We start from the raw sequence: 16,834 nt of genomic DNA, 5'->3' as shown, positions 1-16,834 counted from the left end.
ATTGAAACATACTTTTTTTTTATAATAATCCAGAAACTGAAAAAGAGATTGACATGGATACAAAAGATGAGTCAAGTCAGCATGGAGATGAAGATAAAGTCATGAAAGTCTGCAAAGATGACCTTGAAGATAATTTGTTGTATACGGACATTGATGGTGTTAATTTGACAACTACCAATGATCAGGAAGATAGTCTAAATACTGAAATGGAGGCAGAACCAGAAGATACATCTGTCATGGAAACAGGAAATTATACAAGGGAGATAAATCTAGACATATGTGAAATGATTCAAAGTAAAGGGTGTATAGAAAATATTGAAATGGAGAAAAACAATGAAACAGCTGAAGGAGTGATGGAAAATGAGGAAACAGAAACAAATGTGAAAATGGTTGAAAGTGAAGAGAACAAAAGAGTAGAGGACCAAAACAAAAATAAAAATACCGGTGACATTGGACTAAAAACTACTGAGGTGGAAAGTATCACTGAGGAAAACATAGCTGTTACTGTCACTGATGAGAAAAATGATACAGAAAAAAAGATGAAAGAGAATACAAAAAAAAGAGGTAGGCATATTTTTAAAATAACTGTTTTGTTTCAATAATAATAATTTTCAACAGGCCTTAAATTTCCTTATATTCCTACTTGGAAATTACAAGGCTGTTGGGAATTATTGTCCTATAATGGGGCCCTTTCAGAATTATGTCTGATGACCCACCTGTCAACAAAGATGGCTGCCATTCCAAAAAATAGAAAATTTTCTGATTTTTTTTTTACACTGAGGCTATTTGGACCAAATGTTTGTGAAATGGTGCCTATCAGAATTATCCATAGTGACTGCCATTTGAGCAATACGAGCTATATATATAGTTATTTAGATACTTGCAAATGTAATTATACTTCCATAATAATTGTTTCTATTGATGAAAAATATTTATGATTTGTTCACCAATTTGTGTTATGGGAATCCTTAATGTAACAGTTTGATATTAATGAAAAGCTTATTTAAGTCTGATACACAAAACAGAGCAAAAGGAAATGTATAAAAATGATGATTGTGATATCATGTGATAATTAGCAAAAAGAAAAGTATAAAAATGATGAATGTGATACTCTTGCAATAAATTTTTGGTTGGAACTGATTCATATGCATTATGGTACCCCTGGTAGCAAGATAAGCGATGCAGGTGCTGGTGAGCCTCTACATTACCAAAAAAAGACTTTACTGTCACTAAGGCACAGACCATTTAATTTTCATTTTAGGGAAGGGGGGCTGTTTTTTTTTGGAAAAAAAATAATGTGGCCTCCATTTTGAAAAAAAAAAAGTAATCTGGCTTATTCAGTTGCTAAAAAAAATATTCTAGCTTCATCTTCAGCAAGTATGACATGAATATATTTGATATTGAAAAAAAAAACTTGATGCTTTGGATCGAATGAAAAACATATCTTGCTTTGTTAGCATGGTTAAAAAAAATCTGGCTTGATATAAAATTCCAGGCCCCCCCCCTCCCCTAGAAAATCAAATGGTCCGTGCCTAAATATCAAAAGTACCACTTGAACTTGCTGTCATATGCAGTGTGTAGTTTTAAACTTTCATCAGATGATGTTGCTTTCAATATTCTGGTACTCACAGTCAATATTATGCATAGATGAAAGGTGAACATAACAGGCGCTTTGAGGCACTAGTATTAAAGCTTATGATATCTCAACATAAAATGTATTGAAACATACTTTTTTTTTATAATAATCCAGAAACTGAAAAAGAGATTGACATGGATACAAAAGATGAGTCAAGTCAGCATGGAGATGAAGATAAAGTCATGAAAGTCTGCAAAGATGACCTTGAAGATAATTTGTTGTATACGGACATTGATGGTGTTAATTTGACAACTACCAATGATCAGGAAGATAGTCTAAATACTGAAATGGAGGCAGAACCAGAAGATACATCTGTCATGGAAACAGGAAATTATACAAGGGAGATAAATCTAGACATATGTGAAATGATTCAAAGTAAAGGGTGTATAGAAAATATTGAAATGGAGAAAAACAATGAAACAGCTGAAGGAGTTATGGAAAATGAGGAAACAGAAACAAATGTGAAAATGGTTGAAAGTGAAGAGAACAAAAGAGTAGAGGACCAAAACAAAAATAAAAATACCGGTGACATTGGACTCAAAACTACTGAGGTGGAAAGTATCACTGAGGAAAACATAGCTGTTACTGTCACTGATGAGAAAAATGATACAGAAAAAAAGATGAAAGAGAATACAAAAAAAAGAGGTAGGCATATTTTTAAAATAACTTGTTTTGTTTCAATAATAATAATTTTCAACAGGCCTTAAATTTCCTTATATTCCTACTTGGAAATTACAAGGCTGTTGGGAATTATTGTCCTATAATGGGGCCCTTTCAGAATTATGTCTGATGACCCACCTGTCAACAAAGATGGCTGCCATTCCAAAAAATAGAAAATTTTCTGATTTTTTTTTTACACTGAGGCTATTTGGACCAAATGTTTGTGAAATGGTGCCTATCAGAATTATCCACAGTGACTGCCATTTGAGCAATACGAGCTATATATATAGTTATTTAGATACTTGCAAATGTAATTATACTTCCATAATAATTGTTTCTATTGATGAAAAATATTTATGATTTTTTCACCAATTTGTGTTATGGGAATCCTTAATGTAACAGTTTGATATTAATGAAAAGCTTATTTAAGTCTGATACACAAAACAGAGCAAAAGGAAATGTATAAAGTGATGATTGTGATATCATGTGATAATTAGCAAAAAGAAAAGTATAAAAATGATGAATGTGATACTCTTGCAATAAATTTTTGGTTGGAACTGATTCATATGCATTATGGTACCCCTGGTAGCAAGATAAGCGATGCAGGTGCTGGTGAGCCTCTACATTACCATAAAAAGACTTTACTGTCACTAAGGCACAAACCATTTAATTTTCATTTTAGGGAAGGGGGGCTGTTTTTTTTTGGAAAAAAAATAATGTGGCCTCCATTTTGAAAAAAAAAAAGTAATCTGGCTTATTCAGTTGCTAAAAAAAATATTCTAGCTTCATCTTCAGCAAGTATGACATGAATATATTTGATATTGAAAAAAAAAGCTTGATGCTTTGGATCGAATGAAAAACATATCTTGCTTTGTTAGCATGGTTAAAAAAAATCTGGCTTGATATAAAATTCCAGGCCCCCCCCTCCCCTAGAAAATCAAATGGTCCGTGCCTAAATATCAAAAGTACCACTTGAACTTGCTGTCATATGCAGTGTGTAGTTTTAAACTTTCATCAGATGATGTTGCTTTCAATATTCTGGTACTCACAGTCAATATTATGCATAGATGAAAGGTGGACATAACAGGCGCTTTGAGGCACTAGTATTAAAGCTTATGATATCTCAACATAAAATGTATTGAAACATACTTTTTTTTTTATAATAATCCAGAAACTGAAAAAGAGATTGACATGGATACAAAAGATGAGTCAAGTCAGCATGGAGATGAAGATAAAGTCATGAAAGTCTGCAAAGATGACCTTGAAGATAATTTGTTGTATACGGACATTGATGGTGTTAATTTGACAACTACCAATGATCAGGAAGATAGTCTAAATACTGAAATGGAGGCAGAACCAGAAGATACATCTGTCATGGAAACAGGAAATTATACAAGGGAGATAAATCTAGACATATGTGAAATGATTCAAAGTAAAGGGTGTATAGAAAATATTGAAATGGAGAAAAACAATGAAACAGCTGAAGGAGTGATGGAAAATGAGGAAACAGAAACAAATGTGAAAATGGTTGAAAGTGAAGAGAACAAAAGAGTAGAGGACCAAAACAAAAATAAAAATACCGGTGACATTGGACTCAAAACTACTGAGGTGGAAAGTATCACTGAGGAAAACATAGCTGTTACTGTCACTGATGAGAAAAATGATACAGAAAAAAAGATGAAAGAGAATACAAAAAAATGTTTTCTATCAACTGGTTTAAATGTCCCTCAATTGGTAGGTACAATTCATTTAAAATTTCACTTGTGATTGTGAACAAGTATTGTAACTTATTTTACTCCCACTACTGAATCAGTGATATCCTGATGTGTATAGAGTATGTGATTAATAAGGTTTTTATGTCTTTTTCAAAGTCAGGTAAAAAACAGTAACTTTTCATTGTGCAGTAATTCCTTATTTTTCTTGGCATACTAATTTTCATAGATTTGATGTATACTCTTGATACCAGTTTCATAATATAGGGTTATTGCATGAATATTGGGAAATATTGTCCCGAGTAGAATTTTATATTGCACAAGCTTGCGAGTCCAATATATGTTCTACAAGGGGCAATATTCCCCAATATTCATGCAATAACCCTTTTATTGTATAGCAATATAATATTTTAAAGTAAAAATTGGTTTAAACTAAGATTTTGTCGTTAATGACGTCATGAATTTTTGAAGATTTATTGCACTAGTGCAATATTAGAATTTATTGCACCCTAACTTTTGGTTACTTTCTGTGGGCAATATTATATTGCTATACAATAATGATATTAATTGAATTTTAATCAATTGACTTCATAAATTTCAACATACATCATGTACATGTATAAAAGACTTGTTAAAAATATAAGTTCTATAATTGGGCGTAGCTAGGTAAATGTTTAAGGCAAGATGTTATCTCTTATCTTTAGTGATTAACAACTTTAGTTGTTATTATTGTATTGCAGAAAGAACTTCAAAAATTGGCAGTTTTGAATCAGTGTCAGTTTTGTACAAAGTTTGATAAAGATGTAACACACGTTATAGTAAAGACAGGTAATTTCTATATCTAAACTTTTCTAAAGAAAATACATGGGCACCAAGTTATTGTAATGGACCCTAATCACATGCTAATGTCAATTCCATAAAATTTATCAGTAGAACTTTTTAATTTATTTTAAGCTGTTTTATTATATCCCACACATAATTAAGTTGCAGAGGGTATAATGTTTGTGTCCCTTCCTTCAGTCAGTCCTTCATTACTTTCTTGTCACCATTCTATCACCTTTTTCAGATCCTTTACAAATTTGAATAAAGGTTAATGGTTTCCACTCATCAAATCAAGAGATGAGTTTGATAATCAGCAAAATCTGAAAAGGGGGCCTTTTTTTTAGGATGGGGACCTAAAAAAAAATATCACAGCATCCTAAACATAGATATTGTCAATCCTGAGAAACTACTCCTCTAGTATAGCCAACAGAGCAAATGACTGTATAGAAATCAAATGGGGGGAAATGCTTAAATCATTTTCATACATTTGAAAATAGATTTGACGGCTTAATTAGTCTAATGTTGAAAACTGAAAAGTCAGCTTGAAAGAAAGCAAAAAAATCTGTACTTCTGGATTAAATACACAGGGGATGCATTTATAAATTACTCTGGCTTTGATCTGGAGTGCTTATATTGGTGCTAATTGGGTCTAAAGTAAACAGAAGAGAAATTAAAAAAAATCCTAAAAATAATTATTCACATTACAGAACTAATTAGAATTTACACACTTGGTGTTTATTGCAGATCCCATTGGAAGTGGTATTTGTGACAGGACATTGAAGTTTTTCCTGGGGCTGTCTCAAAAATGTTGGATTTTAGATTACCAATGGGTAATAGCTTCAAGAGGTGCCGGTCATTTATTACCTGAGGTAAAATTGAATTCCTAATTAATTACTTATTTCACAACTTGTAATATAAAATATAAAACTTTGTGCTACCGTCTTAGGAGCAGCATAAATCTGAAAAATGTTTTTCATTTTCATACAAATGATAGTACTTTCACAACATAACACTGTTTTCCCCAGAATTGTCACCTTTAAAGTTATACCAGGAATAGAATCAAACAAAACACCAATGTGATTCAGGTCATTGTATATTTCAGGATCCATTTGAAATCAAAGGAGATACTGTGACAGAACAATTACATAGTGGTCCAAAGAGAGCCAGACTTAATACCTCTGGTCCTTTGTTTGATAACATGCAGTTTTTAGTTATTGGAAAAAGTAAAGACTTACAGAAAGGTAGTATTGTCCTTTGACTAGTGTGTTCTTAGCTCACCTTGCCAAAGACTAGTGTGAGCCCTTGCCATCATTTTATATCCATCCATCAGTCCGTAAACTTTTCATATTTTAATCATCTTCTTCCAAACCACTTGGCCAATTGGACCCAAACTGGGCAGGAATGTTGATTGGATGGTACTTAGTTTTGGTGCTGATAAGAAATTCAACATTGCTACCAGGGCCAATAATGCATTCTGATTGGCTGAAATTTCAAAAATCTTCTTCTGAGAAGCCGGTTGACAGATTGAATAATGATATTTTGGGAATGTTTCTTAGATCAGGCATCTGATTTTGTCCATATACTCTGGACTTGTCCGGTAAAAATATGAAATGTCCTTTCTGCGGACATAATCTGCAAATCTTATCAAAATAATCCAGTTAGTTATTGCTCCATAATTAAATTACTAAATAATTTTAATTATTTACACAACCAGATTATAGTCCCTAATTGACAGTTTAAATGGCCAATTAACTATTTGACAAGTGATTAAAGGGTCATACCTGTGGACAGGTAAATCCTGATCAGCTTGATAAGGTAAATAATGGTAGAAATGAAACAAATAGAAAGTAATTTGTGCTTTTAACTGTCAGTGGTTTCCTCCAGAATTCATTTATTAATCTTTTGTATAATTCTCTTAAATTACAGGAATTTGTGAAGTGTGCTTAATAAATGAGATATAAACAGGTGTTTCTGTTTATAACCAAAAAATGTAAATCATCATTGTGCATGTGTCGAATTTTTCCAGAAATACTTTTATTAAAATCAGGACATTTCCTAGAAAAAAAAAGATTCCACAACTGTTTATCATAACAATTTTGATTTGTTAATTTACAGTCTAATCTGTTATTAGAAACTTAGAAACCCCTGTATTTTCTCAGTTTGTTTTTCGATTTACACCCTCCTTTTAAACTTTCAAGGGGGAGAAGGTTTAATAATGATGTTTCCATTTCAAAGCGACAAATAAGTAAGAACCACATTAAATATATGATTGTTAAGACATATGTATATAAACATGATAAAATGAGATAGATTTGCATATATTTGCTGCAATTTACTTAATATATTGTAATTATATTGGTTATACTGGAACAATGTATAAGTGAAAAAATATAATTTATATGTGTTTTAGATGATTTGAAAAGTTTATTGGTATCCTGTGGAGGCCATGTGAAGTATGAATCAAAAGATATAATAGACAAACAGGGTTCTTTACTTATCACATGTTCAGATGAAGAACCATCTCCAGATGAACTCAAACTTTTCAAAGGTAAGTATGAATTTAAAAAAAAAAGAAGAGGAATGGGTCATTTTGAATAATCTGTCCATCTGTTGATAATTATTCAATCCTTCCATGCATCCATCTAAAAAAGTGGCAGAAGCATACATTCTTGTCCATCATTGCACAACTAAGGTTTTCTGGACTTTTTTGCCACCACATGGAATCCCTTGTCATCTGTCTGCCGTAAAAATGTTCTATCTTCTCCTCTGAAACCACTGGATCAATATAAACCAAAATCGGCCTGAATCATCCTTAGGGTGTCTACTTTCAAAAATTGTGTCCAATGATACTGGCAACCATCCAACATGGCGGTCATGTCTATAAATAGAACATATGGGTAAAATCATCTAAAAAATCAAAGGGCCAATTTCTACCAAACTTTAGAAAAAGATTCATATGAGAGACTGAGTTTCTTTCAGAATGATGGTTGATGACCCGCAATGGCTATCAAACATGCCACTGTTAATAAAAGTAGAAAATCCTGTTAACAACCAATTGCTACCAAACTTTATTGAAATGATATATAGATGATCCTTTTATTTATGGTTGATGTAGCAATCAAACATGTCAGCCACCATTGCTACAAATAGAAAATTATGCCAAAAACTCAATAAAAAATCATGTAAACAAATAATTGTTATGGAACTTCATGGAAATAATAAATACATGATCCACTTTAAGAATTATGTTTGATGAACCCAAACACCATCAAATATGGCAGTCACTATTACTAAAAATAGAAAATCATAGAAAAAAATCATTAAAAATTTTGTAAGCAAACAGCTTCTACCTAACTTATGGAAGTGCTACATATATGTATGATTCTCTTTCAGAATTATGACCACCCCAAAGGTCATCAAACATGGCCACCACTGATACTAAAAATAGAAAATTTAAATAAAATTGGCAATTCATGGCTTCAGGTGAGCAATTACAGGCTCCTGGGAGCCTATGGTTTCTCTATGGTTTTGGTTAAAGCTGATCTGACTGACCAATTTTTGACAGAATTACAGCACTGGGACAAACAAACTTTTGTGAAAACTACAATTTCTGGAGCTTGTTTGCTCACCTGGACTCGATGTGCGTTTGAGCTAATGTCAAAACTTGGCTCCCCTTATCTGTCAGTGTCAATGGTTGTCATCTTTCTTCCTTCCTTGTCTGTTAACTTGTTATACTAATTCAAAAATAGTGATACCGTCCTTTGCGTTTGGTCATTTGAGCTTTCATTTGTCAGTTTGTCTGTCGATCTTTCAAAGGAGAAGGTATCTTTCCTACATTGGTCATCTTTTTGGCCCCTTGAATTATATCAAAAGATATTTTAAATCTATCAAAAAACATCCTTCAGATGTTCATAAGACATTAGTCTGTCAGGCATCAGTATTTATATTTTTGAATTTTGTCTCACATATTAGTATTAGAGTTCCTCAATCCTCAATCTTAAGGCCTGTTGGCACGAATTGTCCCAATGTACGGTTTTCCTCTCTGGTGCGTTTTCTTCGATGTATTTTCTTCTCTGTGCTTAAATTTGGTATGCTCTGGTTAAGATTGGGATTGAGGAACAGCAGTATTAAATCTGCTCGTTCTTCGTAAAACTTCTTGCATTTAGTGCAAAACGTCAAAAAACTGTCATAATAGCCTCATTTTTAGCTAGTGTCATAAATATTAAGATATGAGTCAAGGTTTACCCAAAAAGATATTTTGCTACAAGATGTATTTTACAAAAATGTTTATGTGTGTAAAATATCTTTTTGGGTAAGGCCTGAGATCATTTCTATTTTCTCTAAAAACTATGTATGAAATTAATGGCAATTTTAGGTCAAATATGTCAATTTCAACATGTTTATGACGTCATAGTGACATTACAAGTGACCTTTCTGCACTGAAGTTGCCAGATTAGATAAATAAGATCTCACAAAACATGTTTAACCCACAGCATGTTTGCACCTCTCCCAAGTCAGGAGCCTCTGGCCTTTGTTAGTCTTGTATGTTTTTTTAATATTAGTTCGTTTATATGTTTTGGAGTTTAGTGTGACGTCCATTTTCACTGAACTAGTACACAATTTTATTTAGGGGCCAGCTAAGGACCACCGGGTGGGGAAATTTCTCACTGCGTTGAAGACCCTTTGGTGGCTTTCGACTGTTGTCTGCTCTTTGAATGGGTTGTTGTTTCTTTGACATATTCCCCATTTCCATTCTCATTTTTATTTTATTGAATTAGTTTACTTCTTTTGCTTTTTCAGGGGCCGAATAATTGCTCTTATTATGCATCCTCCTTATGAGTTTGAATTTGGGTTCCAGGCTATTTTCCATTCAGAGTTAAAGCCCTAATGGCAATATGAAATTTTGCAAGTCAAAAAATGGTGGTTTCCATGTAATAACTATTGAACTACTCAGAATAACTTATGTAAATTTGGTTTGAAGATTTTTGTGGAGAAAACTTGGGTGAGATGAAGGTTTTACATCTAGATGCCAAATTCAATGTGAAATAGGGGCAACATTGTATTCATATCTACCGGAACACACTTGTTACTGGTTTCTAATGAATTATTCAAATTGATGCTGTCTACTTTATTTGGATTCACATGAAATGTTTCTTTACCAGTGTAAAGGATTTATAATCTGTTTTTGTTTGCATTGAATATAATTTGTGTATTTTGTAGTTTAATTGTTTATTTCAGAGTATTACGATCATCATGGTATGATATCAGTATCTAGAGAATGGGCATTGGATTGTTTGACTGTCTATAAGCTGCTGCCAGTGTCGGATTATGTACTTACTCCTAGTAAGATTAGAATTGTTATATTATTAGATTCCTGTGTGTTAGTTGGTGTGTAAAATGGAAGGGCTAATTTTATATACAGATTCATTATACTACTGCACCGAAGATTCTGTTTTACCCCTGTCTGTCCATCCATGTGTCCTTCCATCCCTTTGACCACCCCATTTCTCCCATTCTTCGCATTTTTCCCAGGAACTACAAACCAGTGCTTCCAGGCCTATGCCTTATGTGAGCATGCTAAACAGTGTGATGGGTCTATCTATACATTCATTGCTAATCAACTTTCTTTTAACTGAATACTGTTATATTTTTTTCACATAATAGCTATTTATATATGAACTTTGAGTTATTGTCTCTTAGGTATGCTGTTTCTGATGGCGGCAGTGATGTTAACAATATACTAGTTTGTGATTATTTCAGTTTATGAGGAACCACTTGTGGTAGGTCAATGATATTTGGTATGCAGTTGTATTAGCATTGCATATCTCATTTCCATGGAGATTACATGTCCGTCAGACAGGTTTCACCTGACCTTGACCTTATTTCATGGATCAGTGATCAAAGTTAAATTTACGTGATAAGGTTTGTTTCTCAGATACTGTAAGCAGTATGTCAAATATATTTGGTGTTTGGAATGATTTTAAGGTGTACATGTCAGTCCTGCAGATTTCATCTGACCTTGACCTCATTTTCACGGTTCATTGGTCAATGTTAAGTTTTTGTGTTTTGGTCTGGTTTTCTAATACTATAAGCAATAGGTCAACTATATTTGGTGTATGGGATGATTGTAAGGTGAACATGTCTGTCTGACAGGTGTCATTTGTCCATGACCTCATTTTCATGGTTCATTGGTCAATGTTATGTTTTTTGTGTTTTGGTCTGTTTTTCTAGTACTATAAGCAATAGGTCAACTAATTTTGGTATATGGAATGATTGTAAGGTGTACATGTCTGTCTGTCTGTCAGGTGTCTTTGTCTTTGACCTCATGTTCATGGTTCATAGGTCAATGTTTTTTGTGTTTTGGTATTTTTTTCTCAGATACTATAAGCAATAGGTCAACTATATTTGGTGTATGGAACAATTGTAAGGTGTACATGTCCGTCTGACTATGATTATCTGACCAGGACCTTATTTTCATGGATCATTGATAATTTTAAGTTTATGTGAGACATTTCAGCGTGTGCACTCTTGTTACATTTATATCTTATTACCATCGCCTGGCATCCAGTTAGGCTACCACCAGGGAATGTTATTTTTACTTAGAACCTTATGGGACACTATACTATAATATCTTCTCCTTGGAAGCTAATTGGTCATACATGTGTAAACAAATAAGACCTGAATTATAAGGGTAAAACATCAACAAGGGTGTGTAGTTTTAAACTTTCATCAGATGATGGTGCTTTCAATATTCTGGTACTCACAGTCAATATTATGTTGCTAAAAAAAATATTCTAGCTTCATCTTCAGCAAGTATGACATGAATATTTGATATGGAGAAAAAAACTTGATGCTTTGGATCGAATGAAAAACATATCTTGCTTTGTTAGCATGGTTAAAAAAAATCTGGCTTGATATAAAACTCCAGGACCCCCCCTAGAAAATCAAATGGTCCGTGCCTAAATATCAAAAGTACCACTTGAACTTGCTGTCATATGCAGTGTGTAGTTTTAAACTTTCATCAGATGATGTTGCTTTCAATATTCTGGTACTCACAGTCAATATTATGCATAGATGAAAGGTGGACATAACAGGCGCTTTGAGGCACTAGTATTAAAGCTTATGATATCTCAACATAAAATGTATTGAAACATACTTTTTTTTTATAATAATCCAGAAACTGAAAAAGAGATTGACATGGATACAAAAGATGAGTCAAGTCAGCATGGAGATGAAGATAAAGTCATGAAAGTCTGCAAAGATGACCTTGAAGATAATTTGTTGTATACGGACATTGATGGTGTTAATTTGACAACTACCAATGATCAGGAAGATAGTCTAAATACTGAAATGGAGGCAGAACCAGAAGATACATCTGTCATGGAAACAGGAAATTATACAAGGGAGATAAATCTAGACATATGTGAAATGATTCAAAGTAAAGGGTGTATAGAAAATATTGAAATGGAGAAAAACAATGAAACAGCTGAAGGAGTGATGGAAAATGAGGAAACAGAAACAAATGTGAAAATGGTTGAAAGTGAAGAGAACAAAAGAGTAGAGGACCAAAACAAAAATAAAAATACCGGTGACATTGGACTCAAAACTACTGAGGTGAAAAGCATCACTGAGGAAAACATAGCTGTTACTGTCACTGATGAGAAAAATGATACAGAAAAAAAGATGAAAGAGAATACAAAAAAAAGAGGTAAGCATATTTTTAAAATAACTGTTTTGTTTCAATAATAATAATTTTCAACAGGCCTTAAGTAAATTTCCTTATATTCCTACTAGGAAATTACAAGCCTCTTGGGAATTATTGTGATATTATTTATTTCTTTTCACAAGAGATTAACATTTCTTACCTTGACACTATCCAAATCTGAGTTCCCATCTATAAGCTGCAATATCAAATGATCTGGTGTTGTTTCCAGGTGCCTTCTACATTTTCTGATGATTGTTTACCCTTTCCAGTCACTACATAGAGAACCAGTGAAAGGAAGGAAACCAAACATGGCATGAAATTTCCTTATGAGGTGCTGACCAAGTATTGTTACTTTGCAGCTGATCCATTATCCAAGATGGCTGCCAGCGGTGGACTTAGTTTAATATAGGACCCTATGGGAAATACATAATCATGTCTTCTTTTAGAGAACCACTGAATGGAATGGAACCAAACATGGCATGAATGTTTCTCTTGAGGTGCTGTCCAAGTGTTGCTACTTTGCAGCCGATCCATCATCCAAGATGGCCGCTAGGGGTGGGGACTTAGTTTAACATACATGACATAGGACCCTATAGGAAATTAATACAAATGTCTTCTTTTAGAGTATCACTGAATGGATGAAACCAAACATGGCATGAATGTTCCTTATGAGGTGCTGACCAAGTGTTGCTACTTTCATGACTTTGTTGCCAATTAACTGCTCAAGATGGCTACCAGGATATTTTAATAAATAACCGGACAAATATTAAACCAAATTTGACCTCAATTATTATTTGGGTATCTGTTATGATTTTTATCTATCTTTACATGATTTCTAAAACCAAAGTAGAGTTAGGTGAGCGACACAAGCTCTTGAGAGCTTCTAGTTACATTAAGCAAGTAACAATCAGTCAATCAATTTAATAGTCTTTACATCTTACTTACAGCTCATTTCCATATGCTTGAGTAAAGCATTGGTTGGATTGCTTGCTTTCTTTGTATAAGCTTTGTAATTACAATTAACATCTCCAAACAATAAATATATAAAAAAGAAGATGTGGTATGATTGCCAATGAGACAACTATCCACAAAAGACCAAAACGACACAAACATCAACAACTATAGGTCACTGTACGGCCTTCAACAATGAGCAAAGCCCACACCACATAGTCAGCTATAAAAGGCTCCGATAAGACAATGTAAAACAATTCAAACAAGAAAACTAACGGCCATATTTATGCAAAAAAAAAAAAAAAATGAACAAAAAACATGTAACACATAAACAAACGACAACCACTGAATTACAATATATATATATGACATAGTTAAACCTGTATAAATGTATAAATCCTATTTAAATTCAATTGGACATTTTCCCAATATAATTGTACAATATATACATGATATACAAACAAAGCAAGCAAAGGAAACAAAGTCTTCATCTGCATGCATTAGGAAATTAGCTGTAATGTGTGATATTTTTTTAACAAATCCATTAATAACAAAGTGATGAAATAAAAATATTTGTTTTAGCTGTTCAAGATTCAGCAAGGGAGTTCAACATCACTCCAGAGGTATGTGACCGAACATGTATGTCAACATACAAAGATGGTGGATCACCAGTTGTTGAATTTGTAATTGAATGTTCTAAAAATGGTGAGGACTGGATCCCAGTTGAAAAAGTTGATAAATATAGCAATGCATTTAAAGTCAAAGAGTTAGAAGATGGGAAACAGTACAGTTTCAGAGTTTCTGCTCTGAACAATGCTGGACAAAATAAAACACTAACATCAGAATTTGTTGAAATAGAGAAAGCACCATCAACTCAAATTTTTAGGGCTGAAGAAAAAGTTATGCAGAACCAAAAAACAGTTGAACCAAACTTGAACATGTGTATAGCTGAACCACAGGCTACTCCGGAGACAGATCTTAAAATGGGTAATATATTAACAGCAAATTATGTATAGTATATGGATGTATTTGAGACACAGTTTTTAGAGAAAATAAGATTGTCAATTAAGTTTATGCCTAATACCATTGGCAGAAGTTTCTAATTTGGAACTTACAAAGGTGTTACTGTAACCTTTTTGTGCTTAATAACTTCTTCTTCAATAAGTAAGTTCCTTGGAGCACCCATGTCACACACTACATTGCAACTCAAGTATGTCTTTCAAACTTTAATAAATTGTTATAAATATGGTCTCAGTGAGTGTTCTCCCCAGGCCCTTAAGGAACCACAGGCCTGCAATGTATAATTTCTGAGCATGATGCTATCGGTCTTACCACGATGTATAATTTTTCTCTTTTTTAAAAATAGATCTAAAGTGTTGTGCTGTATTTATTTGATTTAATGTCTTTTTCCAATGTCTTGATTCTTTATTGAAGAGAAAAAATGAATGGACATGTATAATTTTTTGAACCATAATATTTTTCAGCAAACTTGTGCAAAGTCTTTGTTGACTTGCTGTGGTAATATGCTGTGCTCTCTTACTGGTAGCACTTTATTTATGTGATATATGAAATGCACAGTATAATGCTTATAATGCTATAATTTTTTTTCAGATTCCCAGATACAATTAGTTAATAGTGCCAATGAGCGTAATGGAAAGCATGATTACACTAAAACCCATTCTTGCATATTTTGTGGCAAATTGGACTTAAAGATAAGCAGGCATTTGGAAAAAAAACATAGTGATGAAAAAGTTATAGCTCAGCTGCCCAAAGCTTCAAAAAATAGACAATCGAAGGATCAAAATAAAAGAAAATGCACACTTGATACATTACGTAATGAGGGGGATTTTATATTCAATATTGAAGTTTTACAAAATGTGAGACAACAAAGGCCAGCACAGCAACTAATAGTTGCCAGGAGGCCTAGTGAAGGACAACACCAGATCAATGATTATCTCCCATGTAAATATTGTCTTCGATTTTACATAAAAACAGAATTATGGAGACATGGCAGCTCTTGTACTAGCAGACGTGGAAACGAAAACTTAGAAGATCAGGTCCAAGAAAAGTCATTTATAAAAGCGGGAAAGAGGCTTCTACAAGGTGCAGGAATATCTATTGATCATCACGATCCATTAGAAAAAAGGCAAGATTACTTTACTTACATATTGGAAAGTTTATCAAATGATGTAATAGGACAAAAAGTCAAGAACGATCAGAGTATTTTAGTCTTGGGCAAGAGTTTATTTGACAAACTAGGGAGGGAAAGATCGGCAGGAATACGTTATAGTTTAAGGCTTTTAGCCAGAATTAAAACTGAAGTTTTATTACTAAAACCAGTTGGTGATACAGCTGGAGATGATCTGGTCAACTTCCTCAGGCCAGAAAATTTCAACTTATTTGTAGCTGCAGTAAAAACCATCGTTAAAGTTAGTGAAGAAAAAACACTAAATGGAGTGGACATGTTTATGAAGCCTGAATTGGCCAAAAAGGCTGGACAAATTATCAGAAAACTTAGTGAACACCACTTAGGTGCAATGGTGACTCAAAGAAATAGAGAGGGAAGGGAAGACATTGCAGACTTCTTATTTTTGATTGAAACTCAGTGGACTGACAAAATTGGGAGTCAGGCCCACCAGTCTTCAAAAGAACGAACATTTAACAAGAAAGAAGTACTTCCATTAACTCAAGATATCATGAAGTTGGCAACACATCAAAATGCTAAAATACCTGAAAAAATGAAGGAACTGTCAGAAGAAAAAACAATAGTTAATTGGAAGGAGCTTGCTTATCTAGTTTTGAGTAAAATTCAAGCATTTAATTTCAGAAGAGGAAATGAAACGAGTAAAATGCAGCTGATAAAATACAGCAATAGGGCAGACTGGAGGGGGGGGAATGAAGAACTATATAAAAGCCTGAGTGCGGTTGAAAGGGAGTTGGCCAAAAAGTAAGATTAAATTTAACTATAAAGACTTTTGATTTTTAAAATTCTCTGTTTTCAACACCTATTTCCTGCAGTAAGTGGACAGAAAGTCACAAAATTAATCAGACAAAAAGTCACAAATAATTTATTTATAATTGTTTGAACATATTATAAGAGAAAGTTCTTGAAATGATTTCTTTTTTATTTTACATAAATTCATTTTCCAGTGTAGGAAATTGTTCATAAGCCTTGATAAATGAAGATTTTTCAAACTTTAATCAGAAAAAGGATATATTTCTTGGCACCATGAAGCCAATTAAGTACCAAGCCCTGAGTTTCATGCTATACTATGTGTTGCTTTTTAACATTCATAGCTTGTTAACTTATTGTTTATAAAAAAGAAGATATGGTATGCATGGTATGAT

The 16,834-nt window shown here is 33.2% G+C and overlaps 1 protein-coding gene and 1 pseudogene across 2 annotated transcripts in view; both read left to right on the top strand.

Moving 5' to 3' along the window:
• Nucleotides 1–16,834, top strand: part of LOC134684301 (putative ammonium transporter 1) — a 110,460-nt pseudogene that overhangs the window by 37,538 nt on the left and 56,088 nt on the right.
• The window catches only part of LOC134685111 (uncharacterized), a 51,499-nt gene that overhangs the window by 8,805 nt on the left and 25,860 nt on the right, over nucleotides 1–16,834 (top strand). For both annotated transcript variants that reach the window (XM_063544557.1, XM_063544556.1), the window contains exons 4-14: nucleotides 34–564; nucleotides 1,751–2,281; nucleotides 3,468–4,030; nucleotides 4,749–4,836; nucleotides 5,575–5,699; nucleotides 5,933–6,071; nucleotides 7,241–7,378; nucleotides 10,069–10,173; nucleotides 12,008–12,538; nucleotides 14,069–14,473; nucleotides 15,098–16,433. In XM_063544557.1, the coding sequence (XP_063400627.1) occupies nucleotides 34–564; nucleotides 1,751–2,281; nucleotides 3,468–4,030; nucleotides 4,749–4,836; nucleotides 5,575–5,699; nucleotides 5,933–6,071; nucleotides 7,241–7,378; nucleotides 10,069–10,173; nucleotides 12,008–12,538; nucleotides 14,069–14,473; nucleotides 15,098–16,433 (4,492 nt within the window). The remainder of the gene's footprint in view (nucleotides 1–33; nucleotides 565–1,750; nucleotides 2,282–3,467; nucleotides 4,031–4,748; nucleotides 4,837–5,574; nucleotides 5,700–5,932; nucleotides 6,072–7,240; nucleotides 7,379–10,068; nucleotides 10,174–12,007; nucleotides 12,539–14,068; nucleotides 14,474–15,097; nucleotides 16,434–16,834) is intronic.

The sequence above is a fragment of the Mytilus trossulus genome, chromosome 9 (genome assembly GCF_036588685.1).
Source record: "Mytilus trossulus isolate FHL-02 chromosome 9, PNRI_Mtr1.1.1.hap1, whole genome shotgun sequence".
Taxonomy (NCBI): domain Eukaryota; kingdom Metazoa; phylum Mollusca; class Bivalvia; order Mytilida; family Mytilidae; genus Mytilus; species Mytilus trossulus.
The sequence above is the reverse complement of the archived record's forward strand: the minus strand, read 5'-3'. Positions and strand labels throughout refer to the sequence as shown.